The sequence below is a fragment of the Cheilinus undulatus genome, linkage group 20 (genome assembly GCF_018320785.1).
Source record: "Cheilinus undulatus linkage group 20, ASM1832078v1, whole genome shotgun sequence".
NCBI classification, from domain to species: Eukaryota; Metazoa; Chordata; class Actinopteri; order Labriformes; family Labridae; genus Cheilinus; species Cheilinus undulatus.
This window is the reverse complement of record NC_054884.1, coordinates 11688932-11701030: the sequence shown is the minus strand read 5'-3', so window position 1 is coordinate 11701030 and position 12099 is coordinate 11688932. Positions and strand designations below refer to the sequence as shown.

General features: G+C 38.8%; 1 protein-coding gene across 1 annotated transcript; it reads left to right on the top strand.

Moving 5' to 3' along the window:
* The first annotated feature begins 18 nt into the window (after nucleotides 1-18).
* On the top strand, nucleotides 19-8664 carry LOC121528467 (glucose-induced degradation protein 4 homolog). The gene is made up of 6 exons (XM_041815943.1): nucleotides 19-429; nucleotides 1958-2017; nucleotides 2803-2910; nucleotides 3004-3105; nucleotides 3196-3326; nucleotides 7354-8664. The coding sequence occupies exons 1-6, from the start codon at nucleotides 238-240 to the stop codon at nucleotides 7415-7417; spliced, it is 657 nt and encodes a 218-aa protein (XP_041671877.1). The 5' UTR covers nucleotides 19-237; the 3' UTR covers nucleotides 7418-8664.
* Nucleotides 8665-12099: the final 3435 nt, after the last annotated feature.

Here is a 12099-nt window from a genome sequence, read left to right as displayed (position 1 = left end):
CAAGGTGAAATCCGTAGGCCAATGAGAAGGGTGGATTCTGCTGGCTACAGTGCCGCGTCGAAGTCCACTTACTTTTCGGGGAGCTTGCTGCCCGGTAACTAAACTGTGGAGGAAAACGGGAAGTTGAATGTTGGTGGACTTCTTCAGTGCTGCCCCACCTTTCCGTAGACGTTGACAGAGTCCGTCGCCTAAACGGCAGTTGCCCGCGGTCGGTGCCCAGCCAGCTAAGCGGGAGCCATGCCTGTCCCCGCTGGATACCTCAGCGACTCCCCCGCTGCGGCCTTCTCATCCTCGGCCTCGCTTATCCCGCCGCCTCCGATAAACACCCAACAGCCAGGAGTTGTCACGTCGCTGCTGTACAGCGGCTCCAAGTTCAGGGGCCACCAGAAGAGCAAAGGGAACTCGTACGACGTGGAGGTTGTTTTACAGGTGGGACTTAAACGCTAAAAATTTCCCTATTAAGGAGAGCTGTCAGGGGCATTTGGTGAGCTGTCAAACGGGCGGTGCGATGATTGACAGCTGGAAAATCAATGAACGTTGGCCTGTGGTCAAGTAGCTCACCCAGCTAGCTGTGTATTTACCAATATATGCGACTATTTACCAGCAGCCAATTTCAATCTATATATGTATTGTATATTATCAGATATATTGGTTTTTTTAAGTATTTGTTTTAGGCTTCTGCAAACGTGCAGGGTAATGGTTGTTTTTGGTAAGAGGATATTAGATGCACAATGCATAAAATAATAATAATGCAATGTTGCCATTAACTGTAACTTGGTTTAAGAAGAAACTGCTGTAAACATTTAAGTAAATATGGTTTTCATGATATCAAAATTCAAAATGTGACACTTGGAAAAATATCAAACTCTACTGACACCATTTTTATAGCAAAAATTGGAGAGTTGATATTTCATGGTTAAACATTTCAGAGTTGATTTTAACTCCAAAAGTATATTTTTTAAACTCCATTCTGAGTGAAAAAGCCCTCAGTGTTTCAGTTACTGGACAGTGTTGATTCACCAGTGTTAGTTCAACTTTGTAGAGTCAACTGATGTAAACTCTGCCCACTGGGATTTCAAATCTGTGGGGATGTGTGAGCTTGATTTCCCATCATGCCCTGGGGCAGAGTGTTTAGTTATGTTTGGATGTTGCCTGTTGTACACTGAGACTTGCTGGGGTCCTTTAGCCCATGTTTGTAGTGGATCGTTATTGTTTTTAGACACATTTGCACCATGAGTGAAGTTATCCATTGAGTTAGAGTTGACTTTAGGTGCTCATATAGAATGCACAGTGCTTAAGTATGCATTTTCCTGCAATGAGGCCTACTCCCTGTTTTGTTCTTGCCGGAGGAGACCTATCTTACCACAGATTTTTAAAAGCTACTGCAGCTCTTTCATATTGTGAAATCTAAAATATCTAGCGCTTACAAAAGTGTAGTTTCATTACATGTAATGTGAACCAACATAGGCACTTTTAGAGTGTTAAATTTAACTCTATATGGGTTTAATTAACACTGTAAATATTGCAGTGCATTTGACTTTATTACAGTGGTGTAACTTGGTTGGAGATCTATTGTCGTTCTTGCCAATAAGAAAAGTTCAGATTTACTGTCAGTTGCTACTCAGTGTTTTAAGTAAACTTACTAGAGAAACTGTACTTGTGCTTGTGTCTGGTACTTCCCCCCCCCTCTTGTTGTATTGCACCTGAGCAATTGAGATAATATGTGGAAGCTTGCTTGTAGTTTTGGATGTTTCCATTAATCTCCTACACACCTGTCCCATGAAACAGATAGTTTATATAAAGTTTTGGAGCATTTTGATACTCTTTTTCATAGAAATAATGAAAAGTGCATCATTTGGTAACATGTTTTATCTAAATGTTTCAAATAATTGAAATTCAACAACCTCAGAAGTCAATGATAACACTATCATTGTTCTTTTGTTTTTTTCTGTTTTAGCATGTCACCATGGAGGACTCATACCTATGTGGCTACCTGAAAATAAAAGGACTGACCGAGGTGAGAGGAGTGATTCTCTTTGGTACACCGCAAACACACATAATTTGAGATCGGTCTGGCCGCTGCACATTGTGTTTGTGTCTTTCTAAAGACACCATAGTCCAGCTCAAGGCTTTTCAAACCTTGAGAATGTCATGTTGTTTTGATATGGAGTCGATCACAGTGGAGCAGCCTTTAAATAAACCAGTTCCTTGGCAGAAACCCTTAACAGAATCCAAAGCATCTGAAAATGTACTTTTTTGCTCTATCTCTCCTTTATAAACCTGGATGTCTTAATTTCTAGTGTTTAAAAGACAATGGAAATACATTGGTCTAAAAAGGAGCAGTTCATGTCCCTCAGATTCTTCCCTGTAATTTGTTCGTGAATGTAAACATTGCAAAGACAGACCTAAGCTTAGCATGTTTGTTTCATCATCAGACTTAGATAAACATTTAAGGACTCAGGAGAATGCATTAAAGCACAGAATAATGTCACTCTCCATGTTCTCTTTATCAGTTAGAGTTTATTTTATGTCTTGCCATTTCATAAGACATGTTCTAACTAGCTGCTTTACAAAAAGAGCTGACAGTACTGGACTGTCTGTTTCATTGTTTACAGAGAATCAGCATTAATCCACCATGAGCACAGCACCTAGCATCATTTAGCAAAGTAACAGTGGCAAGGAAAAATTGCCTTTTAAGGTAAAAGTGGGATAGAGAGGAATGCAAAAAGAAGAGAGGGATCGATACAAATAGAGCAACAACGACAACACAAGTGAATCAAATAGCTGTCTTCATATTCATAGGAATATCCAACATTGACCACATTCTTCGCTGGAGAGATCATCAGCAGAAAGCGGCCGTTCCTTACCCGAAAGTGGGATGCAGATGAGGATGTGGATCGTAAACACTGGGTGAGTTGAAGGCTTATTCATTCATGCTGTAAGCAGAGTGCTCCACAGCAGGCTGTTCTCTTGTGACATAATCCTTTTACATTTAATGTCAAGGGCAAGTTCCAGGCCTTCTACCAGTATGCCAAGTCATTCAACTCGGATGATTTCGACTATGAGGACCTGAAGAACTCTGACTATATATTCATGAGATGGAAGGTAAGTGGCTGCCTCAAACTGAGCCTTACTGTTTTTTCACTTCTCTGAACTGTAGCTGCAGCTGTGTCTCACACTCTCTGTCACTCTCAGGAGCAGTTTCTGGTCCCTGACCACACAATCAAAGACATCAGCGGAGCTTCCTTTGCTGGATTCTACTACATCTGCTTCCAGAAATCTACAGCAACCATTGAGGGCTACTACTACCACCGGAGCTCTGAATGGTAACGTAGCAAAACATGAAATATCTTCAGCTTATAGAAATCTGAATTAACTAATTGTAGCTGCTCATATGAGTTGATGAATATTATTTTCTGATATTTGTAGGTTAGACTTTGTACTTTGAGGTTGTAACAATAATAGGGTTGGGTATCGTTTGGGATTTTCCTGCAACTGGTGCTAAATCGATACATTATATTGTGCCAGTGTTTGAATCAATATTTTTAAGAGAAATGACGTTGTATAAAAGTATGTGGAAAGTAGGTAGAAGGTATTGTAAATGATTTGCAGAAATATCTTTTAAAGATAGAACATTTGTATAAGAAAAGGCAATCAGTGCAATGTCCTAATGCAAGAGGATCGGTATATAATTATAAAAAATATTCAATATTTTAACAGCTTTAGTGTGAACCGGTCTATGGATGAAGTTGAACAAGCAAACAAACGAGTTTGTCACGTCTGATTTACAAGATTATTGTTTGATCTGAATAAAATCTCAACTTGATGTCATTTTGTAAAGTAGAAAATAATCCAAAGCCAGCCATTTCGTCATAACTAAAAAATGTGTAGACCTAGTTAGTGCTAGGCAATTAACCCAGTTTCAATTTCAGTTCCCATTTTATGGTCAAAGATCATGAAAACAACATGATTGAGATAAAACTATTCCTTGCCGCTTGCCTTGCTTGTTTTGTCCTTAGGTTTTTTTTGTGCGTGGTAAACAAAGTACACCATTTCTTTCCTCCCTGACAGCAGAGCGTATGCTCTGCCCCTCCCACCAAAACAGCTCTCACTCTCATTTAAGTGAGAAGCAGAAGGAGCCTCAGTATGTACTGTAGTTAGTTATAAAATTAGAGAACTAAAGAAAAGGGGAAAAAAAGGCAGTTTTGGTTTAAAATGACCTAAGTCATGTCATTCCCAGAACAGCACAACAAAAACTTAGTTTCTTCCAAGGTTGCGATGACCCCTAAAGGTATTACAACCAATTTTTAAATAATTCACACACAAATGCACGTTAAAAAATGAACATGTTATTGTGTTCAACATTTACAATCTTAATATCAATGAAAATAATCATGTTTACAACTGTTCCCATTACCATGCAGGCCCAGGCTTTCATTTCTCTAAGGACAGAAAACAGTTCTTACTTCAGCGTATTGTTGTTATGGTCTTCTAAATCCCCTGTTTATAGGATTGATCCTGTCCTCTTAGCTGTCTTTTTCACCACATCTGCTGTTCAAACCCCACTAGAGAGCAGAGTATGAGCCCATGTTTTGCCCTCAATTCATTTTTCCCACTTTCAGATGTCAACTTCCATGATTTCAATCTATTAACCCCTTTAATTTTCAGGTTGGTTTAAACACACTTTGACACTGTTTCTCAAGTTAGTCGTGTTAGTCAGATGGGTGCGTCTCAAAACAACAGATGGATGCCTGCTGTTTGACATTTTATGACTGAGTCAGACTTCGAGGTATTTCCAAACAAATTACAGAAACATGAATGAATTTAGTTTTCCCCAGTAAAATTGTAAGGGGACTTATGTTTTGAAAAGCAGTGTGTTCCAGCAGTTTAAAGCATTGAGTGCTATAATTTCATAAAACAAACAAACAAAAACCCCAAAATATGTGTCCCTTTTAACAAAGGTTTTTTTAATAAATAGAGAAAAAGTATGCAAGTTTTCTTTGTGAGCATACTTCTTTTTTACTTTCTTAAACTTTAATCCTAAAGGGTTGATTTCTGTTTGATCTGTAAGACACTTGTTGCACTGTGGTCAGATTCAATACTGCATTAATTTGAGATATTTCCATAAGCTACATAAAGATCTCGGAAAAGCTGAAGTAGCGTTTATCCTGAAGTCAAGTGAAGCCTGAAGTTTAAATATGTTTGCCCTTTTTAAGCTGCTGACTGTAACACAGACTTCATCATCGCAGGGATTGTCCACACAAAGAAAAGGAAGGCCATCTTGCTGAGAAGTTAAAAATGTCCATCTGTACTTCTTTATCTTACAGCTCACTCTTGCAGTTTCTTTTATTCTCTGATTGTTACTCAGCATAAATACTTAACTTTGTCATTCCTGTGAAGTCAGAATCCATAAGATCTGAGATGTTTAAAACCCATGTAACCGTTTTACAAGCGAAAACTTCACCTATCACTCGTATGGTGGTGGGTATAGTGAATTTGTGTGTGGACTACACCCTTATTTTTGCATCATTGTGACTCTTTAAATATAAATCAACTGACATTTTCTTCCTCTGTTATCAAATACATTCCCATCCACTTGCTTGTTTCTCAAAAAAATCAGATCCACATGAAAGTGCAGAATTACACTGTTGCATGCTGCACGTGTCAACAGTGGTCTTTCACTTTCCAGCAAAAGCATTTAAAAACTACTGTAGAGATGCATGCAGTTAGCCAGCTATTCAGTTAAAGTTGGATCTTTTGTTGTAGGCGAGTTTTTAACTTTATGGAGTTAAAAAGAAGTACGAGTTGGCTGAACTAGTTATTATATTTTAAAAAATAATTTCAGGCCCACAATCCTGGTCAAATGCTCCGTCTAAACTGGAACGCCACTAGAACCCACTGCAGTTGTTTGTAAGGACTCTTTCTGTGAGACCCCAAAAAAGGCTTCCAGTGTATTCTGTGTAAAAGGGTGGGAGATTATCACCTGCCACCAGCGGGTATTTTTGTGCACTGTCTGGCAAATTAGCTAAACTTACCAGCCACCAGGGCAGGTAGATAAAAATAATATAACAGACTGATTAGTAACGGTAAAAATTGAGTTTCTGTGCCACGTGCCGCGATGTGCTCCTTTTGTCGTGTGTGTAAACGGAGCGTGCACACTGGCCCTTTAAAAGCATGGCGGCTGCCTGCAGCGTTGTACCTGAACACACTAAATTTTTGGTGAACTGTGATTTAAACGTTTGAATTTACACATACTGAGCGAAAATAATGAGTATAGCTGAATCTGAAGCCAAAGCAGATTTATCAGTTGCATCCAGCCGGTCAGCATGTATCTGGTAAAAATGTCAGGCACAGTGCTCTTCTAGAACATATTTCAAAGTAAAAATGCAATCTGCTTTTTTGATGAAAAAACGACCTGCATTTTCAAAATTTTCTTTTGTTCTGTTTTTATTATTTAAATCAACAGAATATGGCGATATTCATTCAAGAGCTTACTCTCTACCTCCCTCTCTGACTCATGCAGTAATTTTTTTTTTTTTTTGCACCTTTATGTGTAGTAAGCTCACATTTTAAAATGTTTTAAATGTTCAGTACACATCTCTTCTGTGTGGAAACAGTCATTATGAAATGTATAAAACCAAGAAATTTCAACACTTTGTCAGCGATTAACTTCAACCTAATCATTTGAGATTGAAACACAGCTGCAGATATAATGTCAGTTAGAAATCATGTCTGATTATCATATCAGTATCAACCAGAATTATAATGGCTAGGATTTTTGCCTGCAAGCAGCTCTTTAACTGGCATTAAGTCGTTATCACATAAAATACACAGTAAATTAAATGTATGGATACATGTGGCTGATATTAATACATTTTTCCATGTGGCTTGATGTGCAAAATAAACCCTCGTTAAGATTCAGAAATGGTGTCATTACTCACTGTGTCCAGCAGGGAGCGCTCCAACTCTTCGCTAATGAAAAGCAGCCCTTCAGTGCATGAGTCCTTTAGTGGTTTTAGTGGATCCTGACACTCACAAAGATAACTTATATACTGGATATAAGGAGAAAACTGAAAGTAGTGAAGAATAGTAACATATCAAAACAAGTAATTTAATTAAAAAATAAGAAGCTGTTTTTCCTTAAACATAATAAAGTGCCTTCTACAGTATTTTAGTATTGTGTAGATGTAAAGACATGCATGATTTTCACAAGACCATACAAGAGGACTACACAAAGACTTATCTGATCAATATTTTATATCCAAGTAACCTGAACCAGATTCTCTCTGTGTTTGACATGTATTTCTAGCACATAAAGAAACAGTAAAGAAGCATTTTCTTTTTTCTCCACAGGTACCAGTCTCTAAACCTCACCCACGTTCCCGAGCACAGCGCAGCCATCTACGAGTTCCGGTGACATCGGCCAGCATCAGTGGATCTTTTTTTTACGATGGACAGAGACTCAATGTGAAGCTGAGGTCTACGGATGCTACTGAGATAGAAAAGGGGATAGAAACATTTTTGGAGAAACTCTTACTTGTTCCTAATAAATGGACGGACAGTGGATTGGCTTGTGGATGGATACAGGACTAATGAATGTACGCAATAGGACGAGAGGAGAAGAAAGGAAGTGCAGCTACGGCTTGTAAAGTTAGAGCGTGCAGCAGAGGCTGGGTTTGGCTCGCATAGTGTACCCCATTTCTTCATTTGTTTTGAAAAACCGCTTGGCACAGCCTTGAGACACTTTATGGGCTGAGTTGGGATATATATGTGTATTTTTTTCAACTTTCCAGCTTGCATTCAGCCAGTGTGGAGTGAGCAACATAAACACATTAGACTGCTGTTTGACAAGGATTCCTGCGAGGAGTCTGCTCTTATGAACGCTAAACAAGCCCTGTGTGGAGGAAAAGAAAGAAAACTTTGATTGGATGGAGCCCATAAGCTAAAGCGACAGTATTTTTTTAAGCTAAGGTGGTTCTTTGTTTGCCTGAGATGAGGATATTTTTAATTTTACCTAAATGATTGAAGCAAAGTGGCAGTTTTACATGCGAGTGACACACAAAGTCAGCTTTGCTTGGGAGATTATTATCACTTGTGATTGCTGTGGATCTTGTTCTATTGAGTTACATTTGCACAAAGATGGACTACATGTTACTAATGCTAGAACACGAGCATCACGGTGGCAGGTCAGAGCTACTTTGTAAAGCTTTGGCTGTGTATGTAAGGGGGTTTAGAGCCAAAACAATCACATAAATAAGAGTATTTGTACCCCGCACTCTGCGTCACACAGAAAGCTTTTTACTCCCTCATGTGTCATTTTAAGTTAAGATCCTACCCCCCATGTTTATGTCTCCTTGACTATGCAACACTTAAACATAGCACTCTCCAAACCTTCCATTTTCAGAGACAAAATTTTATTCTATCCTTAAAGAATATTATTAAAAAAGATTCTATCATGATTAAAGGAAATATTTTTGTTAAATTGCCTATTAAAACACTTCCTAATCATGTTCCCTTCCCATGTGATGGTGCCATCTTTCTAAAGCTTGTCAGAGTTGTATTATAACTAAACAGAAGTATGTTTGTTTGAGATTAAGCCTGGATTTGTTTGATGGTGTGACTGTAAAGAATGGTTATTGGATTTTAAAAAATCATATCAAAAACCCAAGATTGTGTCACTCTCTTGTTTTATCATCATAACACAAAAACTTTCATACAACTTGCATTTAATTTCACCACACAGTATAATTTTAAAAAATGAGAATTTGATCTGTCAGCTAACACTTTCTACAAATAACAAACTTGACCTCACTGCAAGATGGTTCATGGTTTAGATCCCCATCAAACAGCACCCCTGTGTGGAAAGATATGCAATCGCTCCCTCCAGGTTCTCCACCGGACCAAAGGCATGCTCCCAATACTGACTGGCAGTCCAATGCCTGTCACCCAGTGGTGGCTTCGGCTTCAGCTGGACAAAGGGTATAGAAAATAAATGGATTGATAAACTTGACTTTGCCTGATGAGAAGAATAGACCCAAAGCAGCTACTGGCCACACACTGAAAATGTGAACGACAAAGGCTGATTACCCTGCAGTGCTCTCTAGTGTTTTTTAACATGCCACCCTTTCCTGGATTTTCAAAAGGAAAGGTTGAATGAGAACGAGGGAACTAAAGATATGTGTGCACGGCACAGTGGTCATGATTCCAGAATTTTTGACTTTGATATGATACTATTACAAACTTAATGTTAACATCTGCTTTGATACCAGCTAGTGCTCTACATGCCTTAAACTTCTGCACAGTACTGTACGTTTCCAAAACTTATGTAAGGTTCCAAATTTGGAAGATGGACACACAAAACCATCTATGGGTCCCTATTCAGCAGAATTATGGGGGAAAAAAAAACAAAGTAGTCTTTAACCATGCTGGCAGCTCTGACAATATTCAGGTATAGGCTAAAAGCTAACATTTTCATGCTAGCAAGCTCACAGCTGCATTTCAAGCTGCCAAAATATTTACCATGTTCACAGTTGTTTTATATGTCACCATGCTGACATTAGCTTAAAAGTCCTGTGAAACAAAATACAAACTTTGTGTCTTAACGCACTATATATGTTGGAATAAGGTTGCCGTAAACGTGAAAACACTGAGATCTATGGGACTGAGTTTTGGGTTTAGAGCGTTGTTTTTTTTACTTCTTTCCTGGCCTGGTTTAATTTGGGCAGGGCAAATATAGTAATCACACCAAATCAAGTAAATAGCCAGCTACATGCTTTTTTTGTTTGTTCATTGTGAGGTAAATTTCCCAAATCTATCAGCCCCAGTGGCATATGGGTCATTAAAAGTAACATAATGGAGAGATTTGTGCCAGAAAACAGTAAATTCAATCCCCAACTTCTGTCTCTCTGCCCTGGCACAGAGCCAGGCAGCGGTGCTCCGGCAAGAGTTCACCATAAGGTTAGGAGGCAGGCTAATTGCTGGAGTGCTTGTATATTCTTCACTTAAACCAGATGCAGCAAAAACAAACGTCTTACCTGCTGAAGGCATCTTTTAATCCGTATTTCACTTGTCTTTAGTCCTGGATGACTACAAGAAGAAAAGTGGCTTTTTCTCTCTCAAAGCAGCCATGTCTTTTAATAGATAACAATAAAAGCCCCCCCCCCCCCAGTGCTAATCATCATTGAGGACTTATTTTGAAGAGCAACAACAGGGAATGGTATGTCTTCGATAGCAACTTGACATAAACGTGAATGTCTCTGGTGGCTGACAAAGACAGCAGACAGGTCCAGCAGAGTAGAAAGATGATTCAGGTTGTAGCATTTTTTTTAAGTCTGAGAGGGTGAGTGGGTGTGGATAATTCAACTGACAAGCCCGCACATCCTAGAGCAGATATTACTGCCTCATTTTTCATGATTTTAAGACTTAATATGATCAACTTGGAGACATTTTTCATGACTGAAATCTGGCCTGGTGGTTCAGAACACGATGTCCTGCCGTAAAACATTTTTTAAAATCACTTTATGGGACTTTAATGTGTTAAAAAAATTATTCAAATAAATATGTATAAATAATGAATTAATTTGTGTATTGTCAAACATGTACAGCTCAACATTTACGTAAGCCAACTTTACATTTAATGTGCTCAACTTTTATTTTTATTTTTATAATAAATAGTTGTACGATTGCTGTCTAGTTAGAACCAAACAGTCTGCAAGAGCTTTTGTCTTGTACTTTGCTTGTAAGGATGCAGGAAATTCAAGTCATTGAGTTAATTCAGCAGTGGTAGTTGAATAATTTTCACTTCCCAAAGCACACAGTTGACAAGAAAACTAAAAATAACCACACGTAGATATACTTTTAAAATGGCATTCCTTAGATACAAACGTAACAGGACAAAAAGGAAACTATCTATAGGCACCAAGCTGCACTTCAGGTTTGCTTACATTTCAAGAGTATCCATGACACGCATGATACTTCAGTGAACAATACATATATGTTACCTGAGGGCGTTTATATGTTGCCACATAAAGCAAGTAGGAATGTGAGTCTGTTAAAGTCAGCAAACTTTTGGGAAGCTGTCCATCCATCTACTCGGGAATGTGGCGTTTCCAGTGGAAGTGATACCTCAAAAACATCTTCAGAAAAACTGTTTGACGTTTTGACGTGTGAGAAAATATAAAGTCTGCTACTCTCACGCTTTCACAGTACAGCTTGTTATCATATGGACAAAGTTGTAGATATCAGCCATCAGATCTACCACAGGCTTATGTTAAGACTGCTGACTCAGCAGTTACATCTTCCCCTCATCTGAACTTCACTGCAATTATGTGTGGGTGTTTGAGACTCCAATGCAGCATCCCATGTACAAACGCTTCCTAATTTCATTTGGAATTAACTGAAGCCAACCTGGTGTAACTATGAGGCTTGATTTGTGGATATTTTAAATTTGTAATTTTAAATTTGAACCGTGAATGCTGCATTTCTCACAATGTTATGTGGCTTGCAATACCCAGGAATATAGTGAGCTAGGAGGCTAACCTGATGCTGATGTGATACTCCAAAAACCTTTCGTGCAATGTAAGCTACAAATTCGTGGATGTTTCTTAAACTCAAGTGTTGTATATTTCTAAAATGAGAACTAACAACTCACTGCTCTCTGCAGGAATTTCTGAACTGACATGGTTTGCTCTGCAGAGAGACTGTCCAGCAAACCCTCTGCAGCCACCTTCAATAAGCAGCAATGCAGAGATTCTAACAGTAATTTCTTCCCCAGAAACATATGATATTAAGGGAATTATTAACCAAATAATATTTTAACATTGCGCACACCTATGGCTCACATGGGCGACACAGAGACACACACAGCTGGAGCGCACACACACACAGCGCTGATGCTGATCCTCCATGGAGAGGAGCTTTAATGCAGAAGAAAAGAGTTTAGGTACTCTGAAACTTTTGCCCTCAACAGACTGAAGTCTGAAGTCTGCAATCTGCACAACCAATATGTTAGCGTGCGTTTCAAAGTAGGTGTGTGCGTGAGTGTCGCGTTTGTGTGTCTTATGCAGCATGAACGAGGATGAGGAAGAGAGGTTGGTGCTG

What these genes read in the sequence shown, in the direction of transcription:
- LOC121528467 (XM_041815943.1), top strand. Translation starts at nt 238, where the DNA reads ATGCCTGTCCCCGCTGGATACCTCAGCGACTCCCCCGCTGCGGCCTTC. An exon ending in ATGTGGATCGTAAACACTGG is followed by an intron (nt 2,911 to 3,003) that starts GTGAGTTGAAGG and finishes TTTAATGTCAAG; the next exon opens with GGCAAGTTCCAGGCCTTCTA. An exon ending in ATATATTCATGAGATGGAAG is followed by an intron (nt 3,106 to 3,195) that starts GTAAGTGGCTGC and finishes TGTCACTCTCAG; the next exon opens with GAGCAGTTTCTGGTCCCTGA.